Source organism: Apis cerana, linkage group LG6 (genome assembly GCF_029169275.1).
Source record: "Apis cerana isolate GH-2021 linkage group LG6, AcerK_1.0, whole genome shotgun sequence".
Lineage (NCBI taxonomy): Eukaryota > Metazoa > Arthropoda > Insecta > Hymenoptera > Apidae > Apis > Apis cerana.
In genome coordinates, this window is record NC_083857.1 from 7480966 (window position 1) to 7494946 (window position 13981).

The following is a 13981-nucleotide window of genomic DNA, read 5'->3' on the forward strand; positions in this document are numbered from 1 at the left end:
CCGGGCAGAGAAAGGTCGTACGGCGTAACGAGCATCGTTTCAGCTGATAATCGTAGCTCGATTAATAGCAGTACAATCTAATACGTGTTAATTAAGCGTTTCAATTATCGTTGTCACTGGTTGACATGTAAACACAGTGCATCTTTTATTTTTTTCTTTTTTTTTTCAAAGGATAGAAACGAATTTTTTTATCTAAAGAAAATATATTTTCCAATAAAATCCCGAAGATTATTTAAAAAATATATACGATAATAATTGAAAAAAAATTAATTATCCAATGAAATGAAAATCTTAGCTATTTCACAATGTGTTTTTAAAATGTTAATTAATACTCATTTATCCGAGAAATAAAGATAGATTAGATAACAAAATTTCCATTGCTAATTGTTAGTTTCGTTTAAGATTGATATCATCTTATTAATTTATTGTATCTCTATACAAATTAATATCTTATCTTACAATTTCAAATAAAAAATTTTCATACAACATCCATTGATAAAATCCATTGATAACATCAATTGATAAAATCTGATTGGAAAGAACAAAAATATTAAATAATCAAGAAAATTTTTTTTGTTCAATAAAAATCTTTATCAAACAAAAAAAAATAGAATTTATATCAGTGTTTGAGTTTGCTTCAAAAAAAATTGTAATCTTTCGATCATGGAATATAAGGAACATGTTGTTAATATTACGAACTTTTAAAATACGAATCACATTATTATTTCATTATTGTGTATTCCTTTCAGATTTGAAATTCAAATCTCTTTAAAAAATTTAAAAATCATGAAGATTACAAACGTATAAATAGTGAAACACATAATAAAATCAAACGATTGGCCTTAAAATTTAGAAAAAAATAAAAATAAAAAAAGAAAGAAAAAAATCAACTCTGAATCAATTCTCACGGAAATTTTAAAAGTTTATCATTCGTTATCAATCGGAAATGGAGAAAATAAAATTTCTGCAATATAAAATTTACGATAAACAATAACAATATCGACGAAAACCTTTCAAAGAGCTTCCAAATAATCTTCCATTAAAAACTGAAACGTGATCGAAAATCTTTCTATCCGCCACCTCGGAATAAATTTCCTTTACAATTTTCCTCGATTCTCGAAGCACGAGCAATCAACGATTTCCTGTTGCAAGTGCAACGGCCTTGAGACGAACTCTCACACCACCCCGACGTCCTTAGAGAGAAAGGACGTCCCGGAGGCCTTCCTCGGAGAAAGCATTTGCCTCGTCGAATATATACGCTCACACTCACTCGGCCTATCACATCGGCATTAACGACAATTTCCCTTCGCCGATCTTTTTAACGCGTCCCCGGATCCACGGAATATCCGCCACGAACCGTGGTGGTAACATCACAAGCTTTCGATCTTTCGCCTTCTTTCGCCCTCGGTGTCGCCTCTTACTTCGCTCGATTATTCGATTTCCGTACTTCCTCCGCTTTCCCTTTGCCGGTCAATTATCATCGGATTATATTTTTTTCGATCGAAAATTACCAGCTCAATTCGATTCTATTTTTTCGAGCCCAATTAATTTGGAGAGAACGGTGAAAGTGCGGACGGTATGGTTTGTTGATTCCAAAGTGTCGATTTGGAATTTTGTTTACTGGAGTTATAATATACCGTTTTCTCCGTGTTCGTGTGTCACGATCTGTGTGATTCTTTTTTTTTTTTTTTAAATTAAATTTCTGGATTATTGGCACCGTGTTTGATTCCCTTTTGGAGAAATCGTTCTTTCTTTTTTCTTCTTTTGAGAACAATTCGTAAAATTGGGAAATATTGTTTCAACGATTTCCAGTAGTTTGAAAACTACTTCGAAATAAGTTGTTGAAGTTCTCTCCTGGAATCAGCGTTAGAGAAAAGAATTTTTCTAGGCATTAGCGACTTCTCTTGAAAAGACTCGCGAAGACTCATTAGCACATCGAGAAATGAGATTCACGATTTCTCGATTACGAGTTTTATCTGGAAATATCCTGGAAACGCGACTGAATGTATTTTCTCCACTTTTTTATCGTCGTTTATTTAAAAATTTCTAGGGGATTTCTCGTTTTTCTCGCAATTTTTTTTTTCCTTTCGTAGATTGTAAAGGGTTGTTAATCGGTTCCAGAAGCCAGACGTATCGATTTCCATCACGTCGAAATTGGCCATGGCCTCGAGGACGATGCAATCTCGCGTTTTCCCTCGGTGCAGCTGCAAGGACGTTGCTTTCTCGATGAAGTTTCAATCGCGTTACAGCCCCATCAAACCGCGCCAGATGGAGGCGAACGATGAAAAATATGTGAGAAACCCCGATAATGGAACGAAAGGAAGGAAGGCGCATCCTCCGTTTCGAATTTTCTTCGAGAGAAGACCGAGATCTCGGTGTAAAGAACAGATTACGTAAAACAATGTTTCCTAATATGGTAAGATATGATTCGAAGCGTGTGCAGTGTATATTTTGGACTCGATTCGAATATCTTTTTCTTTTTTTCATTGAAAATTAATACATATATATATATATATTATATTTATTATCAAGATCAGCAATTTGCAGGTTCAATTGCATAAGAAGATCCAAGAATTCGTATCATTTACGTCTTGTCACAATCCTCTAAAGTTGTACCGACGTTTCACTTACATAGTTCTTTTTATTAGCAAATAAATACTTAGCACTCTTTTCGTTACGTTAGTATCGTAATTCTATCCATCGAATTCTATTATATAAAATCATCCATCGCGCAATAATTACATATGAATTTTAAATTCTCACGTTACGAAATAAAACGGGGAATATCTTTATTAAATAAATTATTGCGTCTTATAAAACACAACATTATGATTTGCAGAATTTGTATTTCAGCACGATCGAGGTTGATTCCGTATACGTTACTTTATATTTCATTTTGTTGATTGTATCTTAATAATGCGAACACTATTTGTAAAAAAAAAAAAAAAAAGCCACGTTTTATTAATTAAACACAAAACCTACTTCTGCCATATGGGCATATGCGCGAGCTCGCTTTGATTTACGTCTTTTTCGACTTGCGGCCCGCTATTTTAGAACCAATTAGAACGTAAATGCGGGATACTGCCGGTAAATCACTTCCTCGTTGTTGGAACAAGATTTTTCCTACCAAGGAAATCACAGTCAATTAAATCCACGAGATACCTTCAATCCCAACCTCGAACAAAAACACGAACATTTCGTAATTCATCTTCCCCAGGTTTATCCTCTATTTATCTTACGGGAACAGTTTTTCCTCCGCGATATTTCCCACCTTCTCGGATCAGGAAAGAAAAAAGGATCGGCTTCGATCGAGGAGGAGGAAAATTCGTGAAAAAAAGAAGGGAAAAGAGGGAAGGGGGTGAATTTTCGAGCACGAGGGTGAAGGGCGCCGGATGGAAACGTTCTCTCGAGGAGGGGATCCGGAGTTTGAGACGTGTGCAGCCGTGGAATAAAGAAGTCGCGGGCCTTTTTCATCGCGCCGTTCAAGCTTTGCAACTGCATTCCACGCCGCGCCACTTGCGCCTTTTTTACCGCGCTTTTACGCGCCGACTACGCGGAATTTATAGTTACAAAGGCCGATACAATGCAACGACGCCTTGACGCGCGTTAAATAGTATATACGCGAGGCGGACCACGGCATTCCACGGATAATTTCGCGCGCGGCGATCGTGAATCTCTACTCGCTTTGGATATTCCTCAAAATTCATCTGGACGATGAAGTCTCTACAGCCTTTTTTTTTCACCAGATAGGGTTCTGACACGAGATGAAAACCCGTTTGACCGCGAATGATAATTATCCATCCGCTGAATTTTATTAGTCAGAGTTAATGTATTTTTAGTTAATTCATTTTGTTGGTTTAACCCTAGAAAGATCGAAGTTCAAGCCGTTACAATAGAAAGGAAAGATAAGGAATTGAAATGAGGAATTGAAATGAGAAAAAAATTTGTTTTTTCAAATTTCATAAATGGGCTCGAGAAATTTTCTTTTTAAGATTTGCTAACATTATATAATATACGTACACGTCTACTTCGATTAAATTTTTCAAAAACTTAAAAGAAAGAAAAAAAAAAAGAGTAAATCAGTATATAAAATTTTCTGAATCTGTATACTCGGATGGCTCGACAAGCAAACAGGGAAAACGCATTGAATCATAGATGGTTCGATGAAAATTGATGTTCCCAGCTTTTCACGCCCGACTTGCGTGCGAAATAAAAAATCGTCGCGTTGGACAAAGATATTCGTCTGTCGATGTACATCGATAAATAAATCTTTCCAATTGCCTTCATTGTGGACACTGTATCAGTTTTGTTATTTATACTGCCGATTCTATCGAAAATGTTAGAAATTTCTACGACATTTAAAAAAAAAAAGTGCATAAATCTGTATTCCATAAGAGATAAAATTAATATTAAAAAATACTTGGAAAAAAAAAAAAAAATACGTATTTTGACAAAATTATTATTCATTTTCCATCAAGATAAAAACAATATAATAAGGATAACGTTATAATACCGATAAATAATTCTCGTATTAAATGTATTATTCGAGGAATGCGATCATAACGTAATTAAATATTCGAAACGTAATTAATTCACCTCTACAACAATCTAACCAATAAATATTCGCGTAGAGATCCAATTACCAGCTCTTTCGGAAATATCCTATGTGCGATACGCGTTTGTTATTGTTCCATTTCGCATACGAATTGATTCCGCGTTGAATATATACGCGCGTCCAGAGAATAATTTGAGCAGAACGATGGAACCACGGAATCGTCGCATGAATTCTACTCCCGTGGCAGCGTACCTCTCCCCTCCCCTCCCCGATTTCTCTGGTTCCGCACGAAATTTGGTGAAAACGCTTGCTATCGGCCGAATATAGCACCATTGAAAATCCAATTTGTCGGAATCCGTGCGAATTCGAATCGAGCGATTATTGCAAACGACGAGCAACAATTTACTCGGAACCAACAGATTAGGATATTTTTCTTCAATGATCATGCGAGAGATGAATGGACGACGAATTCGTTTTATTTCCAATTCTTGTTCTATTTATGTTATCTTCTAGTTTTTTTCTTTTTTGAATATGAGATACGTGTCCGTTACGTTTATATTTCCTCGTTGTGTGTACAGTAATTAATAATAATAATAATCTCAAAATTTCATAATATAAAATATTTCACTTGTATTAATGTCCATATATAAAATGATTAGGAAATTTTCTTATATTATTATTATTTTCTATCTTTAAATAAAAGTAGATATATACAAGTATAAAAATGTATATAGTAATTTTAAGATATATATATTTTTTTAATATCATTCATCTCTCGCGATACATTATAAATTTGTTTGCAATAATTTGAAAAATGAAGAACAATTATATTTCGTTTCATAAATTGATCCTTAAAGAGATCAATATATATATATATATATTTTTATACGGCACTAATTCTGACTTCTTTCCATGCCTTTTTGTAATTCTCAGTTCATGCTTGGTTCAAAGCAGGTGGACGAAATCTTCCATTCGAGGAAACCGAATGAAAAGAACGATCAAAGGAACTGCGTAGAACTAAATAAAATGAAGGTCGAGAGAAGGGAAAGGAGGGCCGCGAGGTCTTCAGAAAAGAGAGTGGCCCTTATTTCTATGTGAATCTCGTCGTATGCACGTGAAACGGGCAGGTGGAAGGAAAGATTCGTTTCCAAAGTATCGTTTTAGGTGATTCAGGTCGGACAAACGGACTTGACGAGCAAGTTCACTTTCTGTTGTCATTCGATACAGCTTAAGCAGCTCGTTTCACCTTTTAGAATATTCGAAACACGATATTTTTAATCACGAATTTACCGTCAGTTTTTAATCAATTGAAGGATTTATTTTTTTTTTACGGAAAAATAATTGAATTATAGACTGCATAGCTTCGTTGTTTAGCAAGTAATGATGTAAGTCGTTAAATTATATGATACAGATATATCCACTTACTTTTATCCTTTTATCTCTCTTTATGCACTACATATGGCGTAATAATAGATTAGTGTATGTCCTTTCAAGGTTATATAATAGCAACGATCTTATAACCAGATTATAGACAATAATACACTAGCAGGTTTTAAAACCTATAAGAACTTGGTGATTTTCCCTAAAAAAATCACATAAAATACGTCGCTTCAAAAATAAAATGCATTTAATTAACTAATTTTGAATTTTTCCTTAAAATTTTTGAAAGTCTAAAACTTGAGGATTAATTAGAAAATAAAAAAAAAAATATAAAAATTCTTTTCTTTTTATTCTATTTCTGATTTTTTTTACGACTAAATTTTATGGCTAATTCCAGAATCCATAAGAATCCATCAATTACGCGATACTTGACGAGGTAGAAAACGCGGCATTTAGCTTAGGTACTGTTTTAGATGCTGCAATAAGAGCTGTACCAACGCTGAAATTTTAAAAGAATAAAATCTGCATATAATTGAACCTCATGTTCGAACGTCTATTGTATTCTCAACGATTTTCTTATCAACATTTTTCTCTTTCAACGAGAACGACACGGTATCATCAACGACGCAACACCAACATTTAGGCTTGAATCTCAAAGTGTGACTTAATATATGTATATCGCTTGAACTTTATGCATCAGTTTTATTTAATTACGTAACGAGCACACGCAACGCTGATTCTTCGCGTGTAATTTCAGCTCTATTGCACATAAATTGCATGGCGTATCTCGTATCTCTCTCTTTCTCTAACTCTAGAACGTATATCTAACTTTCTTCACTCTTGTCGATCGATTATTCTCGAAGAACGATATAATTTGCGCCCGTCTCTTTGAATATCCGATCGAAGTTAACAATTAACCGGTACCATCATCAATGATCACAATAGATTTTTACAAACGATAAACGATTCACTTATTCAAACTTCGACCTTCGAATTTTTTATCATGTTTTTCAAAATAATTTTATTTCCCCTATTTTTAACGCGTAAAAAGTGATTAAAGATTCATCATTGTCATTTCTATCATCCGTATTTATAAAATATATTGAAACGAAGCAAAAAAAAAATAAATAAAAAATAAAAATTTGAAAAAAAACCACAAGATCGACTTTTAATCGTTGATATTATTTCTTCAATTATTTGCTTTTCCGGTCAGAGAAAGGAAGAAAGGAAGGAAGAAAAGAGAGAGGAGGAGGAGAAAGAGAGAGAGAGAGAGAGAGAGAGAGGGAGAGGGAGATTCATCTTGACCATTCACTTTCACTTCGCGCAATTTATCGCAGACCGCACGCTAAATTGTAGATTTGCCAACGCGATTCGTCGATTCCAATGGTATAGAACGCAGTGCGATGGTGCGTACACGCGTGCTATTTCACCGTCTCGCAGTAATGACACTGACGCGCGTGTAATTACATTTCCGGAACGCGTTCGAGCGCCACAGCGTTGTTAAACTTCGCGCGGCGCATGCGTGTGATACTTTACAGATCGCGTTACCTAATCGGGTCTGATAAGTGTGCTCGTCGAACGATCAAGATGACGAAGGCAAGATTATATACGAATAAAAATTCGAAACGAGAGAAATCAAGGTATGAAGAAAAGAGTTGTGAAGTAATATGGATAATTTTTGAAAAAAAATTTTTTTCCTTTCTTTTTTCGCACTCATTAAACTTTTCAATTCATACGAATTCTTGATACATATCGTGTGGATCGATGATTTAATTAATAAAATGTCAATTAAATATAAATTTAGAATCATTGTGACAGAAAAACTGTTGTGGAATTACAAGATATTTCTGTTATTTAAATTAAAGGAAAGAATTAATAAAAGAAATTTAAATTTTTTGATTCTTTGAGTTAATAAGGTCAATAGTTGAGCAAGCGTTAAAAGAAAAATCATTGAAGATACGATATTTTTGCTAGCAAAACTCGAAGAGCATGTTTTTCAAATTATCACAAGAGAGAAAATTTTTAAGTCAATAATTACAAAATGTATTTTTATAATTGATAAATTAAATTAACAAATTAATGTTTTAACATGTTTGCCAATAGTATCTTGAATTTTTTTTCTGAAAAATTAATATTTTCAAAGAGACCGTAGAAATAAAAGATTAATGAGGATATTCTTTTATTACTTTGAAGATAGCATAATGTGTATAAAAATAAAATAATATAAAACGATAACATTAAAATCTAATTTTTTTCCAATTTAAAATAATATTGAATAAACAAACGAGTTCGATTCAACAATCTATAATAGCATAACAATTTATGTAACATTTTGTTTGGTAAGCAGTAGATATATCTTTGAATAAAATATACGTAGTATTTGAATATTTGAATAAAGAAAATGCTAAACAATTTCAGGCTTATGTAATCTTCACGCTAAACCTTTTATAGATTTAACAAGGTAGGTCTTGAAAGAATAGAATACACGAATGCTTTTTATATCAAGTTATAAAAAGAAAAAAAAAGGACGAATAAAAGTTTAAAATTATAAAAATACGAAACAAAATTTATAAAATTTTAAATAGAAAAAAAATAATAAACTAATGAAATAAATAGAGGGGAAGAGGATTCAACAATGAAATAGCAACAAGAATAGTAATAGTAAGGAAATCAGATAGTAAAAAAGGAAGGATTGAAATGAAATAGATTTTATTGTTATCGACAAAATAAAGATGTCGCCACGAGGAATCCTACGAGACACATCTGTTTCTTAACCATTGGCGAAGCTACCTCGGTCATACGTATTGCTACTTGAAAACCAACGTGCAGAAGAATCATGTCTTCCGGAACAGAGAAATTTAATTCAAATAACGTCGAGAAAGGCCGATTTCTATTTCAAGCGAGCAGCGCTTCAAAGCATAACGAGAAATACGAACGAGATGAGAAAATCTTCGATGTGGTGAATGCGGAATCATAATAATCGGATCGCGATGAAAATAGGAATCCATTCAAAAAAACTTCAATCAAAAAAAAGAAAAATATCTTCACGTCCATCGTTGGCAAAAGCCAACGTTTGCTTCTATTCCGCAAAGAAACTATCTATAATAGACTAAACCCCAGCGCTTTCTAAATGTTTCGCTCGTTAAAAATACGCGAGTGTTATTTCTCACATCGAATTCATATGTATCATTCAACGCGGCTATGAAAAATCGATTTATTTTTGTTCTTATATATAACAATTGAGTACCTGTGATTATTCATTAAAATAATTTGATATTCAATGCTTGAAAATTAATATGTGTGCGTTTAATATGTATATTAAAAAAAAAAAATAAATAGGCGAAAACAATTATATGCATATTATATCGTAAATAATTAAAACTAATTAATAAAATTTCAAAAAAAATCTCTTTTCAGAGAAAAAATAAGATTGTTTTTTAAAACATTTAATATACATATTTCGTTTTCTTCATCTAATAGAATTATTTTTCTTTAAAAATATTCGTATCTACGAATTCCTAATTATTTCGAATAAATCTAGTTTTATAGTTCTAAGATTATAGCGAAACCATTGATCAAATTCGCTCGGCAACCGGTTAATGCGCACGACAGGGACTATTTCACGACGCCTTGATTCGAATCACGAGGCAATACTTATTCTCGGTTTGTAAAATTTCCAGCCGTCGGCGCGGCCTGTTCCCCTGGATCGTTATTCAAGTTTCGAGGAACAGCTGTGCTACTCAAAGGGGGCCCCACGCCTCTTTTCTTATGGGGTTATGTGCCACGTACCCAGGTCGAACTGGCCTCTGGGAGCCCGGAAGGCCTGTGAATCTTGCGTTGCTTTTTAAAGAACTTTGGCACATGTTCTTGTTTAATCCGTGCTTTTTTTCTCTCAAAAAAAATTTGAATTTTACACAATCATTAGACAAAGACAAAAATCATTGTATCATTGTTTACAAACGTTTACAAGCATGATTTAAATATATTTATTAGTCAAACTTGAGATAAAAAATATTACTTTAATTGAAAAGAAAATGGATATCTAAATTTCGAATAATATTAAAATATTAATTGTTAATTTATAATTCATCGTCAAATAAATTTTATTTAAATGAATTAATTCCATCTATCTTCGAATCTATTATCTATTATCTACTGTGATTGTAAAAAATTATGCAAAAAAATATTAATGAAAAAATCAAATAATTAAAATGAATTGGATATTGTTAGTTTAAATAGTCAAAAGTACATTTCTATTTAATATGCTCGTTTATACAAAATTTATTTTGTCATTCAAAGTTAATACCATTGCCGATATATAATCGTCTTTGGTCTGAATTATTTGATGGCCATAAAACTATATTGCGATTCTCTTTCGCCGTTCAACAGCCATATGTACAACCATAGGTACACGACACTTGACCGCAGTATTATGCAACTACCCGAAAAAAAAGATTCGAATCTAATGCACGTGCTGTATTTCAAAGTAGTATCGTAGGTTTTTTTTACTTTTTTCACTATTTGCTCAAATAATTCGTCTCATATGAACCGATTTCATTGTAAAAAACATTGAATTTTCCACAAATCAGAACATTCATAGTTTTATTTAACGCGTTAATTATCATACTGACCACCAGTGGCGTTGCGGTAGCCATTAATGAGCAGTAACGGAATTAACTGAAATATTTGAACTAAATAAACGATTACATTTACTATTTTTAATGTAAAATTATTATATTATAAATTATTTTTTATTTTTTTTTCTTGTTATACAAATATAGAAACAGCAGTGAATCTAACCTCTAGCAAAGAAATTTTGTCAAGACATATCTCAAATTTTACGAAAAAATTCCCTATGAATTCACTAAATAAACCAGAATATTTAAAAGAAAACAAATCAATTATTTAAAACATGAAATATTATAAATTATAATATTGAACGTCGTGAAAGCAAATATTTATCCACGAAAAGTCATTCTACGTGCATAATGTAACTGCTTCCTGATGTGGAACGAATAAATGCTTTGTCGCATTCCAATTTGCAATTTCGCGAATTCTTCATGTACATCGTTTATTGATTTGAGATTGTTTGTACTTACTAAGCAAAATTTATTTAAAATATAAATGTGAATTATTTATTTCTATTTTTATCTCAACTTAATTTTTATACATAATTACTAAATTATGTGGCATTTATAATAAAAAAAATAATAATAATAAATAAAAATAAAAACAAGAAAATTGTAAAATATTTTACATTTCAATTTTATGAAAAATCGATCAACAAATAATCGTGAAAAATTTGCGAATTATTGATTAAGAAATTGTTTTAATTTAAAATTTGTAAGATAATAAAATAAAAATATTTAAATATTTAACAAAAATATTGATTTTTATAAAAAAAATTTATATAAAAAATTTATTTATAAGATCGAATGTAACATGTAATATGCATATATACATATGTGATTTGATTAAATAATGTGGTTAAAAAAAATGTGATTATGCATATTAAAATAATGAAACGTTGAAATATTCTTAATCAAAGATAAAGAAAACTCAAAAATAATTTTTTATTCAACCAACGTATAAATGATAAATCACTTATACTTGAACTGACAAGCGACAAGAGTAACATATGGAAACAGAAGATTCACATTTCAATTTACCAAGTTGAAAAAGTTATTATAAAATTCACATAAACTAAAATTTCAAAGTACATATAAAGTTCATCTTGAAATTGCATTAATCGAATCGATTCATAAATATGTTCAAATGACATATGATCACAAATTTAAAAAAAAATAAAAAAATAGTAATCAATACAAAATTCGTAGATATTCAGTTTTTATTTCACTTTAATTTGATTTTTCTTTACATGTATATATGCATATTAATAACAAAAATATATTGAAGCTTTATATACGATTGGCTTTAACATGGATATATTTTGACGAAAGGCATACGCCCCTTTGACGACTTTACTTTCGAATCTCGTCTAAGAGGTTAGAATATGTCAGAAAGTATAAAACTCGTTTAAATTGAGTCAATTTTTTTATAATAATAGCAACATCACTTTTTCCCTGTCTATCTTTTTTATTCTCTTATATTCTCTAATCTATAAGCAAATAAACGTGAATACAATATTTATGAAATCTCTACTATGGTGGTCAAACATAACCTTCATGAAAGCACGAAATTATTACTGTAGCGAAAAAAAAATATTTCAAAACATTATGAAGAGAATTAAAAGAAAGTTGTTTTCTAAAAATTACGCTTTGCAATATTAAAAGCAAATAATTTTTAAAGATGTTTCAAATAACACTGATTTTAATGAATTCTATTAAAAATTAATATACATGAACGAATAAATCAATAATTTAAATAAATTTTCTGAAATTTATCGCAATCTGAAAATGAATCAAGTGAATTGCCTTGTCAGTCCCCTTATTACGTAATGTCGTTGTCAAACCATACGGATATACCGTAATGATGTAGTCGAGCTTATTAACTTGATGAAAAAGACACTCCTAATTGTTTTAAATTGAATTGTGTTCGATTTTTTTTCTAACCGTTACAAGCTAAGAAGGAAAAACGTGGAGCACTAAGCAGCTGCTAACAAGCCAACGTGGCCTGATACTCTTAGTTCTGATATCTCTTTCTATTGTTTCTACCGATGCCATAATAATTGTAGGTTCAAATAATAACGTTTATATTAATTTCTGTGAGCAAATATAATAATTCTTTGATCGTATAGTAAAGAAATTTTATACGAAATATGGCAAGCGAGTGACGATCGGTGTCTCTTTTCTTGGCACGACATTACGACACATGTACGCACACATGACTGCTTCGTGACGCGTGCAGAGGCGCGTACATATACATACATTTATATGTATATACACGATACAAGTTTGCAACTCTAGCCTATACGTAAGGAAAAGATATTGCTAAGAATGGCATGAAAAAAGAATAATATTTACTTACCCGATTTCTGAGAAAGTCCTCGATGGCACGTTGCGCCGAGTCGGTGAGTTTCACGAAGATCAGGGACTTGTTTTCGTGAAAATTACTGTGCGACGACAAACCATACTGGACACCTGCCACCAGCGCCGCCATTTCTCTGTCTCTCAACAGTGGGTTCTCTCTCGCACACGTCCCCCTCGTAAAAGCGCACACAGCTGACGTCCTTGTTGGTTAAACGAAACACTTTTTTTTACCTCTACTTGTTACCCCGCGATACGAAACGGCGCATACTACACGATGAGAAAACACTTGCCGCAATGATACTTTCACTCGGAACAAATCGAGTAAAGACGAAGAGAAACAGAAAGAAAAAAAGAAGGTAGAGAGGCACAAAAAAAGAGAGAAAAAGATATACAACCCCCCCCCGAAATAGAGGATTCTTCTTACACGAAGCTCTGGCACACACGCGTTTTCTTTTGTTTTTCGACGCGGATTTTTTTCACGATCTCCACCTTTGCCACTTCTTTACGCGGTTCGTTTTCTTCGTCACGCTTCGAAAGTGGTAACACCCGCGCGTAGACCACCCTCTCACACGTTCCTGGTCCTCGTTTTCTCTCAACCGTCACATATTAGCGCACCGATACGTCTCATTTCAGATTTTCTCGCGATTGGATACGTTCAAGAGAGAGCAGCGCCCGTCGTTTCGCCGTAAGGAACTACACAACTACACTTTCGAACGACCACCTGGTAGGTGGGGCTTACGGGAGAACCGTCAACCAATCCCGATTTACACTCAAATAGCATGCAATTGTCGATTCTACTGTCCTCCTACGGTCGCAGCCAACGATCGACTGACAACGTTCACTTGCATCATCTGATTCTTTGGATACTACTGCTGCCATCTACTTTCAGTTTCAATAATTCTACAATATACAATTTTGTAAAGGGATAAAATAATTCTAATACATGTAATTTAATGCTTAATAGAATTTTTTATACTTCATATATATTCGGTTATGTCATATTTATAAATCATATATTCAAAAAATAAAAAAAGAAAATAAAATAATTTCTTTTTTC

The 13981-nt window shown here is 32.3% G+C and overlaps 1 protein-coding gene across 2 annotated transcripts in view; it reads right to left on the reverse strand.

Annotated features, from left to right (window-relative positions):
• The window catches only part of LOC108001539 (RNA polymerase II elongation factor Ell), a 117149-nt gene extending 103390 nt beyond the window's left edge, over positions 1-13759 (reverse strand). Inside the window, exon 1 of one of the 2 annotated variants that reach the window (XM_017062578.3) lies at positions 12923-13759. In XM_017062578.3, the coding sequence (XP_016918067.2) occupies positions 12923-13054 (132 nt within the window). In that variant the 5' untranslated portion in view covers positions 13055-13759. Of the gene's footprint in view, positions 1-6649; positions 7386-12922 lie in introns of those variants that run through there. The other variant, XM_062076185.1, reaches the window with a different exon arrangement.
• Positions 13760-13981: the final 222 nt, after the last annotated feature.